The sequence below is a fragment of the Heptranchias perlo genome, chromosome 5, assembly GCF_035084215.1.
Source record: "Heptranchias perlo isolate sHepPer1 chromosome 5, sHepPer1.hap1, whole genome shotgun sequence".
In the NCBI taxonomy this organism is placed as follows: Eukaryota; Metazoa; Chordata; class Chondrichthyes; order Hexanchiformes; family Hexanchidae; genus Heptranchias; species Heptranchias perlo.
In genome coordinates this window covers 30,509,371-30,529,784 of record NC_090329.1, presented here as the reverse complement: position 1 = coordinate 30,529,784, position 20,414 = coordinate 30,509,371, and the positions used below count along the sequence as shown (strand labels likewise).

The 20,414-nt window shown below is 40.1% G+C and overlaps 1 protein-coding gene across 1 annotated transcript; it reads left to right on the top strand.

Moving 5' to 3' along the window:
• The first annotated feature begins 11,451 nt into the window (after window positions 1-11,451).
• On the top strand, window positions 11,452-18,956 carry alkal2b (ALK and LTK ligand 2b). The gene is made up of 6 exons (XM_067983736.1): window positions 11,452-12,071; window positions 12,505-12,811; window positions 13,942-13,998; window positions 14,082-14,162; window positions 15,871-15,947; window positions 18,126-18,956. Exons 2-5 carry the CDS (start codon window positions 12,550-12,552, stop codon window positions 15,933-15,935), a joined length of 465 nt encoding a protein of 154 aa, XP_067839837.1. The 5' UTR covers window positions 11,452-12,071; window positions 12,505-12,549; the 3' UTR covers window positions 15,936-15,947; window positions 18,126-18,956.
• Window positions 18,957-20,414: the final 1,458 nt, after the last annotated feature.

Below are 20,414 nucleotides of genomic sequence, written 5' to 3'. Positions count from 1 at the left end.
ATTAAAAACAGATAACTTTTTTTCGCTGGTGGGGTTACGTGTAGCATGACATGAAACCAAGATCCCGGTTGAGGCCGTCCTCATGGGTGTGGGACTTGGCTATCAATTTCTGCTCGACGATTTTGCGTTGTCGTGTGTCTCGAAGGCCGCCTTGGAGAATGCTTACCCGAAGATCGGTGGCTGAATGTCCTTGACTGCTGAAGTGTTCCCCGACTGGGAGGGAACCCTCCTGTCTGGCGATTGTTGCGCGGTGTCCGTTCATCCGTTGTTGCAGTGTCTGCATGGTCTCGCCAATGTACCATGCTCCGGGGCATCCTTTCCTGCAACGTATGAGGTAGACAACGTTGGCCGAGTCGCAGGAGTATGAACCATGTACCTGGTGGGTGGTGTCCTCTCGTGTGTTGGTGGTATCTGTGTCGATGATCTGGCATGTCTTGCAGAGGTTGCCGTGGCAGGGTTGTGTGGTGTCGTGGACGCTGTTCTCCTGAAAGCTGGGTAATTTGCTGCGAACGATGGTCTGTTTGAGTTTGGGTGGCTGTTTGAAGGCGAGTAGTGGAGGTGTGGGGATGGCCTTAGCGAGGTGTTCGTCGTCATCGATGACATGTTGAAGGCTGCGGAGAACATGGCGTAGTTTCTCCGCTCCGGGGAAGTACTGGGCGACGAAGGGTACTATGTTGGTTGCGTCCCGTGTTAGTCTTCTGAGGAGGTCTATGTGATTTTTCGCTGTGGCCCGTCAGAACTGTCGATCGACGAGTCGAGCGTAATATCCCATTCTTACGAGGGATACGACGTAAGAACGGGATATGAGAGGAACAGAGAGTTTTGGGGGATAGTAGGGCAGGAGGATATTACAGAGATAGGAAGTGGTGAGGCCATGAAGAAATTTAAACACAAGGATGATCATTTTAAATTTAAGGCACTGGGAAACAGGAAGCCAATGTAGGTCAGTAAGGGTAGGGGTGATGGGTGCACTGGGCTTAGTCCAGGAGAGGATACAGGCAGCTGAGTTTTGGATGAGCTGAAATTTATGACGGGTGAAGGATGGGAGGTTGGCCAGGAGAATATTGGAATAGTCGAGTCTGGATGTGAAAGTGGCAAAGATGAGTTTTGCGGTAGCAGATGGGCCAAAGTAGCGGTGGACTTAGGTGCTGTTACAGAGGTGCATGTAGGTAGTCTTTGTGATGGAATGGATATGGAGGCATAGGAAGATAGGAACAGGAGTGGGCTATTTAGCCCCTCGAGCCTGTTCCGTCATTCAATGAGATCATGGCTGATCCATGACCTAACTCCATTTACCCAGCATAGCCCCATATCCCTTAATACTTTTGGATAACAAAAATCTAACAATTTCAGATTTAAAATTAACAATTGAGCTAGCATCAACTGCTGTTTGTGGAAGAGAGTTCCAAACTTCTACCAGCCTTTGCGTGTAGAAGTGTTTCCTAATTTCACTCCGGAAAGTCCTGGCTCTAATTTTTAGGCTATGTCCCAAGTCCTAGACTCCCCAACCAGTGGAAATAGTTTCTTTTTATCTACCCTGTTAGTTCCCCTTAATATCTTGAAAACTTTGATCAAATCACCCTTTAATCTTCTAAATTGCGGGGAATACAACCCTAGTTTGTGTAATCTCTCCTCAGAATTTAACCCTTAGAATCCAAATATCATTCTAGTAAATCTACGCTGCACTCCCTCCAAGGCCAATACATCACGGCAGTAGTGAGAGGGGATATATCCGAGGGTTCGCCCACTGAGTCCATATGGGTAGAACTGAAAAATAAGAAGGGAGAGATCACTTTGATAGGATTGTACTACAGACCCCCAAATAGTCAACGGGAAATTGAGGAGCAAATATGTAAGGAGATTACAGACAGCTGCAAGAAAAATAGGGTGGTAATAGTAGGGGACTTTAACTTTCCCAACATTGACTGGGACAGCCATAGCATTAGGGGCTTGGATGGAGAGAAATTTGTTGAGTGTATTCAGGAGGAATTTCTCATTCAGTATGTGGATGGCCCGACTAGAGAGGGGGCAAAACTTGACCTCCTCTTGGGAAATAAGGAAGGGCAGGTGACAGAAGTGATAGTGAGGGATCACTTTGGGACCAGTGATCATAATTCCATTAGTTTTAAGATAGCTATGGAGAAGGATAGGTCTGGCCCAAAAGTTAAAATTCTAAATTGGGGAAAGGCCAATTTTGATGGTATTAGACAGGAACTTTCAGAAGTTGATTGGGAGAGTCTGTTGGCAGGCAAAGGGACGTCTGGTAAGTGGGAGGCTTTCAAAAGTGTGTTAACCAGGGTTCAGTGTAAGCACATTCCTTATAAAGTGAAGGGCAAGGCTGGTAGAAGTAGGGAACCTTGGATGACTCGGGAGATTGAGGCCCTAGTCAAAAATAAGAAGGAGGCATATGACATGCATAGGCAGCTGGGATCAAGTGGATCCCTTAAAGAGTATAGAGATTGCCAGAGTAGAGTTAAGAGAGAAATCAGGAGGGCAAAAAGGGGATATGAGATTGCTTTGGCAGATCAGGCAAAGGTGAATCCAAAGAGCTTCTACAAATACATAAAGGGCAAAAGGGTAACAAGGGAGAGAGTAGGGCCTCTTAAGGATCAACAAGGTCATCTATGTGCGGAACCACAAGAGATGGGTGAGATCCTGAATGAATATTTCACATCGGTATTTACGGTTGAGAAAGGCATGGATGTTAGGGAACTTGGGGAAATAAATAGTGATGTCTTGAGGAGTGTACATATTACAGAGAGGGAGGTGCTGGAAGTCTTAACGCGCATCAAGGTAGATAAATCTCCGGGACCTGATGAAATGTATCCCAGGACGTTATGGGAGGTTAGGGAGGAAATTGCGGGTCCCCTAGCAGAGATATTTGAATCATCCACCGCTACAGGTGAGGTGCCTGAAGATTGGAGGGTAGCAAATGTTGTGCCTTTGTTTAAGAAGGGCGGCAGGGAAAAGCCTGGGAACTACAGACCAGTGAGCCTGACATCTGTAGTGGGTAAGTTGTTAGAGGGTATTCTGAGGGACAGAATCTACAGGCATTTGGAGAGGCAGGGACTAATTAGGAACAGTCAGCATGGTTTTGTGAGAGGAAAATCATGTCTCACGAATTTGATTGAGTTTTTTGAAGGGGTAACCAAGAAGATAGATGAGGGCTGTGCAGTAGACGTGGTCTACATGGACTTCAGCAAAGCATTTGACAAGGTACCGCATGGTAGGTTGTTACATAAGGTTAAATCTCATGGGATCCAAGGTGAGGTAGCCAATTGGATACAAAATTGGCTTGACGACAGAAGACAGAGGGTGGTTGTCGAGGGTTGTTTTTCAAACTGGATGCCTGTGTCCAGCGGTGTGCCTCAGGGATCGGTGCTGGGTCCGCTGTTATTTGTTATTTATATTAATGATTTGGATGAGAATTTAGGAGGCATGGTTAGTAAGTTTGCAGATGACACCAAGATTGGTGGCATTGTGGACAGTGAAGAAGGTTATCTAGGATTGCAACGGGATCTTGATAAATTGGGCCAGTGGGCCGATGAATGGCAGATGGAGTTTAATTTAGATAAATGTGAGGTGATGCATTTTGGTAGATCGAATCGGGCCAGGACCTACTCCGTTAATGGTAGGGCGTTGGGGAGAGTTATAGAACAAAGAGATCTAGGAGTACAGATTCATAGCTCCTTGAAAGTGGAGTCACAGGTGGATAGGGTGGTGAAGAAGGCATTCAGCATGCTTGGTTTCATTGGTCAGAACATTGAATGCAGGAGTTGGGATGTCTTGTTGAAGTTGTACAGGGCATTGGTGAGGCCACACTTGGAGTACTGTGTACAGTTCTGGTCACCCTATTATAGAAAGGATATTATTAAACTAGAAAGAGTGCAGAAAAGATTTACTAGGATGCTACCGGGACTTGATGGTTTGACTTACAGGGAGAGGTTAGACAGACTGGGACTTTATTCCCTGGAGAGTAGGAGGTTAAGGGGTGATCTTATAGAAGTCTATAAAATAATGAGGGGCATAGATAAGGTCGATAGTCAAAATCTTTTCCCAAAGGTAGGGGAGTCTATAACGAGGGGGCACAGATTTAAGGTGAGAGGGGAGAGATACAAAAGGATCCAGAGGGGCAATTTTTTCACTCAAAGGGTGGTGAGTGTCTGGAACGAGCTGCCAGAGGCAGTAGTAGAGGCGGGTACAATTTTGTCTTTTAAAAAGCATTTGGACAGTTACATGGGGAAGATGGGTATCGAGGGATATGGGCCAAGTGCAGGCAATTGGGACTAGCTTAGTGGTATAAACTGGGCGACATGGACATGTTGGGCCGAAGGGCCTGTTTCCATGTTGTAACTTCTATGATTCTATGATTCTATCCTTCCTAAGGTGTGGTGCCCAGAACAGAACACAGTATTCCAGGTGTGATCTAGCCAGGGCTTTGTATAACTGTAGTATAACTTGTATCCCCTTGTATTCTAGTCCTCTAGATATAAAGGCCAGTATTCCATTAACCTTTTTGATTATTTTCTGTACCTGTGCATGACATTTTAATGATCAATGTACATGGACCCCTAAGTCTCTTTGCACCTCCACTGTTTTGAACTTTTCACCATATAGAAAGTACTCTGATTTATCCTTTTTAGATCTAAAGTGGATGACCTCACACTTGCCTACACTGAAATCCATTTGCCACAGTTTTGCCCATTCACTAAATCTATTAATATCTCCCTGTAATTTTATGCTTCCATCTACACTGCTTACAATGCTGCCTATCTTTGTATCATCAGCAAACTTGGATTGTGGCTCTTTATCCCGTTATCTAATTCGTTAATAAATACAATGAATAGTTGAGACCCCAACACAGATCCCTGTGGGACACCACTAGTCCCATCCTGCCAATTTGAGTACGTGCCCATTGTCCCTACACTCTGTCTTCTGCCTTTCAGCCAATTTCCTAACCAGGTCAGTAATTTGCCCTCAATTCCATGAACTTCAACTTTAGCTAATAAGCTCTTATGAGGGACTTCATTGAATGCCTTCTGGAAGTCCAGATAAACAACATCCATAAGACATTCCCCTGTCCACTACTTTAGTCACCACTTCAAAAAATTCAATCAGATTTGTTAGGCATGACCTGCCCTTTACAAATCCATGCTGGCTCTCTCTGATCAGCTGAAAATTTTCAAGGTGTTCAGTCACTCTATCCTTAATTATAGTCTCTAGTAATTTCCCAAACACAGATGTTAGATTAACTGGTCTATAATTCCCTAGTTTCCCTCTCTCACCTTTTTTAAATAGCGGAGTGTCATGTGCGATTTTCCAATCTAAAGGAATGGCTCATGAATCGAGAGAACTTTGGAAGATTATTGTTAGGGCATCCATAATGTTCTCATCTACTTCTTTTAAAACCCTGGGATGGAAACCATCGGGTCCTGGGGATTTGTCACCCTTTAGTGCCATTATTTTCTTCGTAATTAGTGTTAATTTGCTTATTTTAATTATGGTGAGGCCCGATCCTGATTCAAAATTAGTCTCCTTGGGGTGTCCGGCATGCTATCCTCTTCCTCTATGGTAAATTTTGATGCAAAGTAATTATTTAACAAGTCCGCAATTTCCTTATTTTCATTTACAATATCACCATTACCAGTTTTTAAGGGGCCCACATTGCTCTTAACCACCCTATTTTTCCTAATGTAATTGTAAAAAAAATTTGTATTGATTTTGAAATCCCTTGCAAGTTTCTTTTCATACTTCCTTTTGTAGCTCTTACTATCTGTTTTGTCACCCTTTGCTGTTCTTTGTATCTCTCCCAGTTGCCAGGATTTGTGCTTTTTTTTGCATTTTTGTATGCTTTCTCTTTTAGTTTCATGTTGTCACTTACCTCTTCTGTCATGCATGGCTGTTTTTTTGGGCAAGTAGAGCTCTTGCCCCTTAGGCGCATAAACTGGTTCTGTATCACATTACATTATTTCTGAACACCTCCCAATGTCATTTTACCCATTAACAAATTTATCCAGTTTACTGTAGATAGTCTCTGTCCCAGCTTGGGTTGAGTAAGATGCCAAGGTTGCAAACAGTCTGGATCAGCCTGAGACGGTGGCTAGGGAGGGACATGGAATTCGTGGTGAAGATACGGGGTTTGTGGCAGGGGTTGAACACGATATCTTCAGTCTTCCCAATGTTTAGTTGGCAGAAAGAAGTGAGGCATTGGAGGAGAACAATGCACGTAACTATGTCAAAGGCTACAGTGTTCAAGGAGGATGAGGAGGGATAATGCACCATGGTCACAGTCACAGAGGATGTCATTTGTGATTTTGGTTAGGCTCATTTTACTGCTGTGGCAGGTGGAAAAATCTAGTGGGTGAAATTCAAACACGGAGATGTCGGAAAGATGGACATAGATTTGGGAGGCAACAGCATGTTCAAGCGCTTTGCAGATGAAACAGAGTTTGGAGATCGGATGATAGTTTGCAAGGACAAAGGGGTTGAGGGTATGTTTTTGAGGAAGGGGTGATGATGGCGGTTTTAAAAGGAAGGGGAACAGTACCTGAGGGGAAGGAAGCATTTACAATGTCAGCTAGAATTCGGCCAGGAAGTGAAGTAGGGTCGTCAGCAGTTAGGTGGGAATAAGGTCAAGGGAGCAGGAAATGGGTCTCAAGGTGCAGGAGATAGGTGTCATGGACAAGATGATCTTGGAGAGGGCATTTGGGGTTATGGGAGAGAAATTATTCAATGGACAAGTCAATGGATACATTTATGTTATTGTATAATTTGTAAATTAAAAAATATATATATATATATATATATATATATTTGGTTTAAAATTCCATTTTGGACAATTGAAATTTCAGTTATTGAGAAAAATATACAGATAATTTTATTTTCAAAGTATTTTGATTGATTTGTGGGGAAAAGATAATACAGCACTATACAACCTTAAACATTCACTCCCTCCACCACCGGCGCACCACGTCTGCAGTGTGTACCATCTGCAATTTGCACTGTAGCAACTCGCCAAGGCTTCTTTGACAGCACTTCCCAAATCCGCGACCTCTACCATCTAGAAGGACAAGGGCAGCAGGCACATGGGAACACCACCATCTGCACGTTCCCCTCCAAGTCACACATCATCCTGACTTGGAAATATATCGCCATTCCTTCATCGTCACTGGGTCAAAATCCTGGAATTCCCTACCTAACAGCACTGTGGGAGAACCTTCACCACACGGACTGCAGCGGTTCAAGAAGGCGGCTCACCACCACCTTCTCAAGGGCAATCAGGGATGGGCAATAAATGCTGGCCTTGCCAGCAACGCCCGCATCCTATGAATGAATGAAAAAAATGGCATGACAAAGGACCATTACAGGCCAGTGATCAGATTAACAGTGGAAATCCCATTAAAGTGCTACCTACAGGAGTCACAGGGAAATATAACAAGCAATTGTGGACATTTTTATATTTGAATTCCCATGGGAAATGTTTTCATATTAATTTTCAATGGAGCGTGTGGCCCACATAAAAATCTCAATATGCTATAAATTAAAAATAATAGTGGCACAGAAACAATTGGTGGTGCAATAATTTTACTACATCACTGTTCCTGTCATTGTGCACTCTTCTATCTACGACTTTGTAATATGCCTTTCAGGACTATTTACATGATGATAGTATTCTATTAAAGTAGTGTATAGTGTGAAGTGCATATAGCAGGGAGACACGTTACACTGCAGGACACATGCTGCTTGCAAGTCACACTGGACACAGCAACAAAGTACCACTGCATAAGTACTATGATGCAGGCACAGAGCTTTCCTTCCAGTTGGCTCATTTCTAATGTTATGAGAGAGCTGGTAGAAGTGTTGCTTCTCTTCTACATTAAAAATATTCTAAGTGTGAATCATACTATGCCCAGTTCAAAGATGCGAGACTGTCTAATAGACGAGATCTTCAGCGCACTCAGGTTCTGGCAAAATGTCTCCTCTTGAAACGTTAACCTATAACCCTTTGAGAACTCTGCGGTCCTCCGATTCTGGCCCTTGTGCATCCCCTTGCTCCCCTCATCCCACCATTAGTGGCTGTGTTTGCAGCTGTCTATGCTCTATGTTCTAGAATTTCATCTCTGAACCTTGTAGGGAATTCCTTATTTTGTGTGATTCTTGGACACTGGATGAATAGTCAAGCAAAGAAAGTCACCCTCACTCACAGTAATTTTGTTAATCAAAAATAATTATTTAATAATGTTATCATTCATACGAGCATTCATGAAGCAAAATCAAACCAAACATATGACTTTCCTCTATAAAATCCCATTATACACTTAATAATTTGCAATGTTATTATGTAATGACTTAACAATTCCTACACACACCAGGCAAATCATTAATACATATACGACTTTTAAATCAAGGATTTTGCTCATCGGGCCTGAAGGTTGATCAGCTCTTCAGAACTCGAGGTCCTCTTCTTCTTGCATGACATTGAACTGCAGCCTGCGTTCCTTGTGACTGCCGGGTGGTGAAGAAGAGACTGTTCTTCTCTCAAAGTTTTCTTTTTATATTGTTTTTTTACCAATAGGACGTAGGATTGGGGAGGGTCATTCTTTTTGTCCAATCACGCCCTGTCGCTGTGCCTCAATCATTAACATACTTCAATGATTGACAGTTTAGGTTTTGATCATGTGACTGGAGACCCTTAGATGTAGAAAAGACCATGTGCTCAAACCATGGAATGTAAAAGGCCCCTTTACTGTCTCTGTTTATGGCCTTTCAAGTAGAGATAGCCCCTTACATTTCTACGCCCAGACATTCTTAATGGTCCTTACATCTCCAATTTTGATTGCTTCATTGGCTTCAAATCCATTCCTTATACCATTTGACCATATGCTGGATGCAATACTATTTGATGTTTTACAAATCCCAGTTCTTTTGAACAGATTACCATTTATTTAGGAATGAGAGGCCCATGCTTTTTTTCACACCTATCATTGCTTTCCTGATCCGAAGCCTTTGACGTATGTCCTTGTTGCCTTTTATTACATTCCCCGCTGCTGTGTTGAAAAGCTTGCGCTTCCAAAAGCCTATGTGTTTTGAAAGCCTGACAACGCTTTAAGCTCAGTATTATCCATCCAGGTTATTTATTTAATAATCTAGGTATCTATCCGCAGTACAATGTCTTTGATCCCGAAACTCATACTTCTCCAATGCCATCAGTGTCATTGAGGGAAAAACAGGATTTGCGAGAACACAGCTTACCACATTACTGTGTTTGCAGGTTTTCAAATGTCTTTGTTTAAAAGGGGTATAGTTAACCCATTCCTTCAAATGTCTTTTGATAAAGTGGTTTTGAACCCCACAACTTCTCCACCTCTCTCTGCGCCTTAAAACCCATCCCTTTGACCAAGCTTTTAGTCACCCCTCCTAGTATCTACTTCTTTGGCTGAAAAATCCATTTTTGTCTGATTACACTTCTGTGAAGCATCTTGTTTCTATGTTTAAGGTGCCATATAAATGAATGTTGTTTCTGTAACCTTTCTTTTCTGTTTTCAGATGCTGACAGATTTGCTATATATTTCCAGTATTGTGTTTTTATTTCAGATCTCCAGTATTTGCAATTTTTTTTCATTTTATTTCTCATTTATTATGAACTTCTGTGCTTCACAGTAAAATATGTCAAAAAGAGTAACTTTCTAGAGGGGAAAAGTTGACTTGAATAATAAGAACCACAATATTTAAAAATGTGTACCCCCACAACTTATAAAAATATCTTATAATGCTCCTAAATAAATGGAATGTGTTTGGTCTGGTCAGTATAGGCTAAAAAACGATCATCTTTCTCTGATTATCTGGGAAAGCAACAAGAGATATAACACCCACAGGGTAATGGGGCTCTACCGAAACAGTAACCGAGAATAAATAGATTGGTCGTTATCTCTACAGCTCATGGCGTCTGCATGAGAATAATTAATTGTTGTTGACTATTTATTATTCAACGAAAAAATATGGTGCAGGGACAGTGCAAATGCTAGGAGCAAAAAAAATGTTATGAAGGTCTTGATTATGGATTGAAATGAATACACACAAATTGATTAAATGTGCAAAGTGTGTCACACCCTCAGCCGCTAATCGGAGAAAGAACCGAAGTAAACGGGCCCTGTACTATTCACTCTCGTCACTATGCAGAAATACTTTGACATTTTCCTGTTTGTTTTCACTACCACCAGGTCTGACCTGGAATAAAATCGTCGACTTTCAATTTGACTCCGAAGTTCGGAAAAGGTGCACAAGTTCGTCATTAATTAATCTTGTTAGCAAAGCAAAAACTTTCTCACTTTTTGCTAATATTTGTGACCCCATTTTTGGGAAAAACACTCAGATCAGGGTTAAAAACAAATCCTTTACTACTTTCCACTGACATTGCACCCTTTTTATTCACTTTTACTTTTTCACCAAAATTAATGAACAGATAATTGAATCATATAACGATTTATTGAAGAGGTTGCTACAAAACTTGGTAAAATAAATAGTAAAAATGCATTGTGACTCCAAATATACTAAGCGAATGGGTGGCATCTAGTGGGAGGAAGCGTGCAAGTCACCGACATTTTTATATAACACAAGCTCAGAGATCCGGTACCTTCAAACCCAGTTTAAGAACAACATTTTTCTCTGGTAAATAATGCATCTAACGAGGGGTGGTTCGAACGGTTAGTAATGCGAACCCTTTGATACAAATATTCCCTCAAAAAGGATTTTAGGGCAATTAATTTTTCCACACTCTGCAACCGTTGCTTATACGGCACCATTGAATAACCTGAACATTTTTTATCACTACCGGCGGAAGTTCGCATTAAAATGCTTTGCTGAACAGAATCCCACTGTAAATCAGTCCCCATGGTTTGTCAACTGAATGGCTCTCGCCAGTCGCTGAATGGCGCTGTTGTCAGTTTTCTCTTCCAAAGAATGTGTGTAGTTTCCGTTTGTGTCTTTTCTCTAATTTGACATTTGATATATCTACATTTAACGTAGTGAGAAAAAAACGTAATTATAAAGTTATAATAGGAAGTTATGTTAAATCATCAAAATCACAATTTCGTATAGAGTTGGCCAGACAACTGATCACTCCAGTTTTATACAGAATCCAACTTTAGTGTTTGTTTTAACCTGAAGGGAGTGGTAGACACGTTTTGAGTAAATAGAAAAGGTAAAAGGAATCAGATTTCAAGCAGTTAGACTAGCTACCCGACCACTGCGTCTTGTTTTCCTTCTGAGGCTGGAGCTTTGATGATTTTTGCGTTAGGGTTTAGGGTGTTTCAGTATCAATCCACCTTTGAGCAGACCTATGTGGACTGCGGAGCGACTACACAGTAAAATACATATTTAAAAAAAACACTTCCTGCCGCCTTTAACTATCATCCTTATCATTGCGTCTCCAATCATTTGTCACGTAGGAAATTAGACTTAGAGAAAGCAATATGTTTATCAGAAATCATATCCTGGGGATCATCAAATAAGCTGCGAGGGACAGGAATATAATGTCAGTTACCGGTCTTCTTACTTAAGAAAAGGAAAAGGAGAAAAAAAAAGTTCCTGGTATCCACGCAGCGTTGTCAGTCAGAGACGGTCTCATCATCCGGGCAGACGAAAATAATGCAATTCAAGGAGTGTCTGATCGGGAAGGATGAATTTTTCAAACAGCGTTAACACGTTTCCAATTAAAGACACGCCGGGGTAATCCGGTGGGACCGATTACGTCTGCAAATAGTCAGTAAAAGGCTGGGAAAGATCTAACGAAACTTACCGAACAAAGGTTGCCAAGTGGACTTTTATTGTTTACCACCCACCTCAAGTCGATAATATCATATTGAACTACCACATGCATCATATACTATATAAGGGCCTGCGCTTGGAGGCACGGCTGAAATGGTGTAGTTTATGGAATAAAGTACACACCGGGAGAAATTATTTATTTGGTGAGCAAGTTTCTACCTTTTCTGAACGGTGACAGAAAAAAAAGACACGAATTGTAAGGAGAAAAAGGAAGCAAGGTACATTTTGTGAACCCGCGTTTAAAGGTAAATGTATGAAATTCTTTTCGTCTGAAATTTACATGTTGATTCTATAGATGCTATTTTGAAATATGTTGATGCAATTAGGCAAAGCAGAAAATGCTTAATGTTTCTTTTGCCGGATTTTCGAGCCATCCCTTGCAAAATAGCAGAGCAACAGTAGAATTATATGCACTTTGGCGACTTTTACCAAATGTGCATTTCTTTTAAAAGTTTAGGTGAGGATAAGCAACAATAATATGCTCATTGGACGGCAATCCCAACAAGCTTTGATTCGGTCTTAAACCATAGAAGAGCTTGATTTCCAATCCCGGAAAACCAGTAAAGTGATTACTGTAAATGAAAGTGAAGAGCACAGTTATGAGTGGCTTGGCATACCCTTGCGGTTATCTAACAAAGCTGTTAAAGATCATCATGCCGGTTTTTTTTTCTCTTTCAGTGCTACAAGTCGTGGTTGGGAGCCTTCAATCTGATTTCAACAGAAATGAACGGACTGAGGTCGCCGTTATTCTTTGGACTTGTACTTCTAATAATCACAGCTGGATATTGCAAAGAGAGGACAGATTTCACGGAGTTACAGGACAGCAAAACCCTCCTTAACTTAATGTTGGAAATCATAAATCAGTTACAAAAGCACCACGAGGAGGAAACCAATGATGTTAACTATTTCCCACAACGCGTCGCTTCTACTTTTGATTCTCAGGAATTACCTGACTATGATGTCGATCATAAGGAGGAGAGGGTTGGTAAGTGCTTTTGGTCCATTTTGTGTAGTTATCTATACACGAATGATGTTTTTTTTCATGTTACTAAGTTAGGGCCGTACATTATGGATGGTAATACATTTATCTTTTTGTATGCATTACAGAATAGAACCAAAAAAGGGCGTTGAGTTAATGGATCCCTGTGGTGGGCTATGGGGTTTTGGGTAGGGGTTAAGTAACATAACCGATTGATGTTGTAGTCCTATGGGAACGCGAATGGTCAAAACTGCTCGCCTTTCTAATGATGATAGTTTAGAATAGAGACATGGAAAGGGGGCGCTGGGTTTGTGGGACGCGGAACACCAAGCGAAGCTGAATTCAGAGGGAGACGAAAACGAAGCGGCAAATCATTACAAATGCAACTAGGCACATTTTATGAATGGATACAAACTTGCAAGGGGTGACTTGAGGACACTGGCCATTTGATTTTCAGGAGATCGGATGGAGAGTCGGTGCCATTGTACTTTATAACCACGACAGCGCTACTGACTGAGTAATGCTGCCTTTTCATGCTGGTGACATGATGAGCGTTTTACGTGTATTATACAGCAGTCGGAATACCTTTTTTTCCCCTAATACATTTCATTATTTTTTATATTTGTTTATCTGCCAGGGACTGATAGAGAGGGATATATAAACAGTTAGAGCGTGATCCTTCCAAAATATCATGAAGTAGTTTTTAAAAAAAACTTCCCGCTGTTACAACATTGGAAGGAAGCTACACTGTGATCTCTGTCATTCCCGATTTACGCCACTCAGATATTGTTCCGATTTTCCATAAACTGGCGCTTTCTGAATCCGCTGCGAATGGTCTCTTAACATTAGAACAGATGGAAAGTGCTAATGTTCCGCTGTTTTGCGTTCCTGTAAACTGCATTTTCTGCAGACCCGGTTCTCTGCCACATACATGTCAATATTTTATGAAGTTGTCTGTTGAAAGTACAAATCCGAAACTACTACTCCCAACACGCATCCGAAAAGGCCAGAGTAAATATAGTTAAAGCATCTATTCCAAGTTATTAAAATAGCAATGTTTTGTGAATTTATTGCTTTAACTTGACCAAAGCCAAAAGTCACTAAGAATATTTTGTTCTTAATTTTTTCCCCAACAGAAATAGTACCTAGAGATCTGAGGAAGATGAAAGACAAATTTTTAAAACATTTAACAGGTAAGGACCCTTTCAGTTTCCCTGTGTGGTCTTTTGCTAGATAAGTATCGGCCGATTTTAAACAACTGCTGGTTTTCTTTCAGGTCCTCTTTACTTCAGCCCCAGGTGCAACAAACACTTCCATCGGGTGTACCACAACACCAGGGATTGCACCATACCAGCATGTAAGTGCACCCCTTCTTCACAGTCAGACCGGCAGTGTTACATTTTACAGTAAAAGTGACTGTTTTTTCAACATTAAGTCTTTATTTACTTTTATCGCTTTCCCAAAGTGAGTTTTTTTTAATGTAAACAAAAAGCAAAATACTCCGAATGCTGGAAATCTGAAATAAAAACAGAAACTGCTGGAAACACCCAGAGGCAGCATCTGTGGAGAGAGAAACAGAGTTACCGTTTCAGGTCGATGACCATTCATCAGGACTTTTTAATGTTGGGGTCATGGGGTCCAGACTCAGTAGTTTCCACTTTGAGTTTGAACCATATCGAACCTGCATGAATACATTTTCTAGGCGGGGTGGGGGGGGGGTGAATTGATTTAGGTAGAGATGTCACAAAAAATACATTACAAACGTCCGCTGGTGTTTAGAACTTGTCCCATTCATGGCGCCATCCCAATAGCAGATTGACTGTAATTGACACATGGGAGCACTTTTCACTTTTGGAGAGAGGACTGGAACTCCAGTCTGATCAAAGCTTAGCTGTCTCAAGTTGACATGAATTTGCAGTTTCTGTGAGATATGACAACTTAAGTTAGCTCAGCTTCAGGGGAAGCAAAAAAAGGCAGTGTGGAAGTAACAAACGAATTGCAGTTTGCCACTCACAGCCTCCTTGACACAATTTGTCTTAAACTTGGCGGTGAAGTGAGCCGTCGGTTACTGGGAAGAAGCGTGCGTTGCTACATGCAGGCCGATAACGGAGGATTAAGTCTAGACTTCACTGATATGTTAGTAAAATCATCATTGCGACCAATTGCAAAGATAATTTCTGATAGGCTCAATACAAACTATGTTCAGATATCTCCATTGTATGTCCTAAAAGTAGCAACACGTTTGATTCGATCAAGTTAAGGGATGGTGCGGAATTGATCTTATCAAATGTTAGGAGTCTTACAACATCAGGTTATAGTCCAACAGTTTTATTTCAAATAAAGCTATTGGACTATAACCTGGTGTTGTAAGACTCCTTACATTTGTCCACCCCAGTCCATCACCGGCATCTCCACATCATTATCAAATGTTGACTGCTGGGACAAAGCAAAATCAATACTGCGGACTTACAATTGGTTTCGCTCATGTTTTATTGCATTAAACATAATTCTAAAACTTGGTATTTTAACCGCTCTAGAGTTGGTATTTACCAATAGCTTAAAAATGGTTACCATGAAAAATACACTACGGTCGGATTCAGATGATATTTTATCGTTTGAGAAAATGTTAACGATTTGTACCATTTCTGTAATGGTAAATTAAAGAATACAGACGCGTTACAAGCCCAGCTTGTAAAATTAGAATTGACCCATCAGTTTACATACATCCTTCTGGATTCACGGGAATCCTCAATAATTCCATAGAGAATGGTTCCGCATGGATGGGTTGTCGTGATTCCTATTACCAGTATAGTCAATTTATATATTTTTATGGGAATTAAATAAACATGGTTGCAGAATCCAGCAACTCATCAAAGAGGCTAAGGTAAAGAAAACTGACCAGACCTCTTAAGGATTTAACCATACTTATCGGACTATTTCCAAAGGAGCTAGTCGTGCATAGAATGTACAATCTATGTTAAAAGGAGTGTGCATTTAGGACCATGTGTTTACATACGATGTTTGCTAGTGTATGCAACGCTAATGACGACATGCTCTTCTGGTAGATTATAAAAGATGTGCCAGACTTCTCACAAGATTGGCAGTCAGTCCGATGTGTGTGAAAGGCTAAATTCAATTAATGGTAAGTGTTATTAACTTACTGACTTCCTGCGATATTTAAACAGCTTTGCTGGGAGAGGCGGACATCCTAAAGTTTCCGTTTTGACATTTTTGGGGGGAGTGGGGGGAGGTGTCAGCGTGGCAGTCGGGAGATGCTGCTTTAGGAGGAACTATTCCGTTATAAAGACACTTCTTACATTAATCGGACACTAACACTACATGCAGACCATATATTTCAATTGTAAGTCTGTCCTTCAGCCAACATCGATTAGCTGCTAAATGCAACACTTTAATTAGCATCCATTCCAGACGGATGGTACTTCGTTACCAGTAAAACCAGTGCTGCTTTCCGTTCAGCTCCTCGTATTAGTTTCATATTTAGTCTATAAAGGCCCGTAAATAATTCAGCTCTAATATACTTCAAACATCTTTTGGAGGCGTGAATTTGCACGTGAATTTTAAAATAACTTTCCAAATATTTTGACAGCTGTTGGCTGTTCTAAAGGTGTAAATAATAAAACAAGAACATTTCTGTGCCTCAGTAGAAGTCTACAATTTCACTCTGTTTAGTTATCCAATATAATGTTGGGTCAGTTGTAAGTTACTCAAAATGCAAATAGCTGCAATATTAAAGGTCTCTTGGCAATGTTTTGCCATCCTTAATGGTGTTCTGTGCTATACAAGGCAACACTAATTGCCATGGCTACGGCTTAATTAAAGATTAATAGAGATGGCAGCAGTTGGCGCACACATCATTCTACATAGCTTTATAATCAATAGGTCGGCCCACGCATCTTGAAAGTGGAAGATCTAGCCCTGAGTAATTAGTATGTGATCAATCGAACGTTGAACTTCCATGTTTCTACCTCACTAATCGGTGAGAGACACAATCCCATTGAGCACTCGAATGCATGGGTTAGGAAAGGACATATCATATGATACCTAAATAATATAGACCGTAGGAGGAAACAAATATTAATCGCCATTCACATTTGTCCTAAATAACAGGCAACATGCCCATGACTTCCATTCTGGCATCTTCAGGCTTCTGTAACACGGTGGAGATAATGTCATTCGCAAGATAAATATATTTAGTTGGGATTCAGGAACACTTAGATGGTAATGGCCACAGATAAGTAATATTGTTCTACGTATACGCAGCACTTTTGTGCATAATTCAGTGAGAAAACAATAACTTCCTTTCATCATTGATTAATCACTCTACACTCACTAAGCTTTATAAAATTGAGTAGGGATACAATTTTTCGATTGTAATACACAATTTGAATTCCAGTTATGACGATCCTTGGTGAGCTCCACTAACTAACATATGAGACTTTTCTAATTTACATTTTTCTGACATTTTGTAATTCCTATGGATGCTGCTCCTCCCTATACCACCCTTTTCAGCTGGAAGAGTGTAATGGTTTTACAGTTGCAATAATTGTTACAGTACCATTAGTTTTATGGAAGGACATTTCAATTGCAGCAAATAGGACTCAGATTTTATTTTGAGATGGAATGTCTCACTACCATGTAACTATGCAACTGATAAAACTCACCCACATTTGGTAAGCAAATTGAATAGCCAGCAAATCAGGAACCCAAACTGACATCTTACATAGGAGTTAACCAACTTCTGCTATTAAATTGTCACAAATATGGACTGGAACAATATAACCATACTTTTGATACTTAGATGCAAAGTAGTGCACTTTATGTAACTGAACTGGTAATGTGAAGCACTGAGCAGTAGCAGCTGATTTTGTGGCACATGGGAAAACTTTGAACCTAGTAGTGCATCATAGTAATGTGGACTATTTGGGGTCTAACTACAGCAGCAGCAGAAATCTAACCACATGGTTGGGCAATCGCAAGGTGCACTATGTTTCTATGGAAGTGAGCCCTGACATAAAGCATTAACAAGAAATAAAATAAATTATCCACTGTATGTTCACACTTTCATGCAAATGTTGAAATGTACCAGAATTTGCTGTCATTTTCACAACATAAATGGAATTAAGAAACAATCACACTCATGAACCAACCTATCAAATGAAGTTATGAAACCATAGATCAGGTTTTCATTGTTCCATGGATAAGCATGTGGCAGGCTCTATACACAACTTTAAAAGGACTTGTTCTACTTTCTTAAATCAAAATCTTTGTGAGTACAAAATGCAACAATCTTGTTTTACAGGTGACAACAATAAATTAAGATATCCCCAGAACCAAGAAAAGTGCCTTGGAAAACAACAGGGAAACAAATTGATCTCAATACCTTTATAACATATTCCATTGTGAACAAAGATTTATTTTTGCAAACTGATGGATTACTTCCATAAACTCCTTAATGTGCATTTTGTATGTTGTCAACATTGTTTATTCTGTAATTCTGTACATTCGTATAAATAACTGCCAATGTTACAAAGGCTTAACATTTAAGAAAATAATAACACTTCACTGTTTTTCTGTGTAATGTTGCCAAAAATTGCACAAATGCTTTCTTGTTCAACAAATGATGATGGGAACATTCTTTTGTATTACACATTGAGACATTCAGATACTGTTCAAGACAAGGCTAATGTATCCTAAATTTACTGTAGGATCTATTCATGCTTCAGAGTGCTGGTTATCTTTACTTGTCATATGTAATGCTTATGCAGTTTAAAACCATTTGCTGCGTCATAACACAGCAAAATATTGATATAATCGATTGTTTGGGGTCACCCTGTATCCCAAGGGTTAAATTATGGTTTGCATGACATTTTTCTTGCCTTTGTCTTTAAAAAAATTAATATTTTAAAAAAACACTGTTAGATTAGTACAATGTTGGTTATGGTTTACATTCTCTGAGCTGAAAAAAGAAGTTTGTGAGCAATTATCTTTTCTCTAACACAGTGGAGTATCATTTGTACAGAAATACACAAGCTAATGTCATTAGTCACTGTACATTAAGATTTATAAACATTCCAGCTAACATGTGCAATATGTATATATTGTAAAGACCTGAATATATATCAGTTATAAAATAAAGTGTTTGGTATTTGACACAGACTGGACTGAGTGCTTTTTGTATACATTCCCAGGTTGTTACTGGTTTCAAACCACTTTTTTCAATCATTGATTTACTACAGAAGACGTCAGTTTTTCTGAACTCCAGACCTTGGTTTACCTAAACCAATGCACCTTTCCCAGTCATTCAAATAAATGTTCATTATTAGAAGGCAATATAAAATGTAGTCACATTCATTTGTATAACATTTAGGATATACTATTCTGAATAAGTAGTCAAAAACAACTTCAACAAGAGCCTGATGCAAGCAGATCCCCAAGAGAGGATGACACTTGGAGTTATGTTTCATGCTCTATTTTTAGTCCCGATACTTGATACATTTGTATTTAATAGCCACTTTCAAATCCACATCTCTGTCCAATGTCACCTTTTCAATCCACTAAGAAGAGCCGTATGCTGTTTGTATTTTACCATTAAATGACAGATTATCAGCTATCACTCAAATCAACAGGATTAATAATTTCCCAGTTATACTGCATGCCAGGTGCCTGCATGGTGTGATCTTTAACACAGCATTGACAACAAATGTGTAGTAGAATGCTGCTAATTCCATAGAAACCAGAAATTTGGTACCGATAATGAGATCACCTGGAATATATGCTTGAACTGTGTCAGCTTGGTTCAGTTGGTAGCAGTATCACTTCTGAATCATACATTTGTTGGTTTAAAACCCATTCCAGGACTTGAACACGTAGTCTATGCTGACTCAGTGCAGCACTAAAAGTGTTGGATTCTCAGAAGTGCTATCCTTGAATGATAAATAACTGCCTCTTTAGGTGGTTGTTGACAATCCCATGGCACTATTTGAAAAAGAACAGGGAATTCTGATGTCCTACCCAATGTGATGATCAATACCAAAAACAGATTAACATATATCTTATTGCTGATTGTGGGATCTTGCTGTGTGTGAAATGATTGTCATACTTCCCCACATAACAATAGTCGTTGCACGTCAAAAGTAATTCATGGTATGTGCGTGTTTTGAAATGTTTTTAGGAGATGTGATGAAGCGGCATGTAAAATGCAACTTTATTTTGCTAGCACTATGCATACTAAAATCACTGAACAGTCTATGCTTGAAACTTTAAAGAGCAAAGTTTAAAAAATTGCTCAACAGTCTGCTGTACTTCCGTCCGATTTCTAATGATTGGAAAGAGCTGATTATCCCATCAATCGCTAGAAATCTTACTGACAATCAAACGCTAGTCGTTAGCACTCTTTGCATGTACTTGAGTAGGCAAAAACATGGTGCTCTGTGATCATCAGGGAGCTTTATCACATTTCATATCATAGGGAAAACTTTTGTATTTTTAATTTCTATGCATAGTCTTCTTTGCTGGTCAGCTTAAATTTGGCTTAATGAAAATCAAACCTTCATTCTCCTTTGTGGCTGGGAAAGCTACTGGGGGTCAG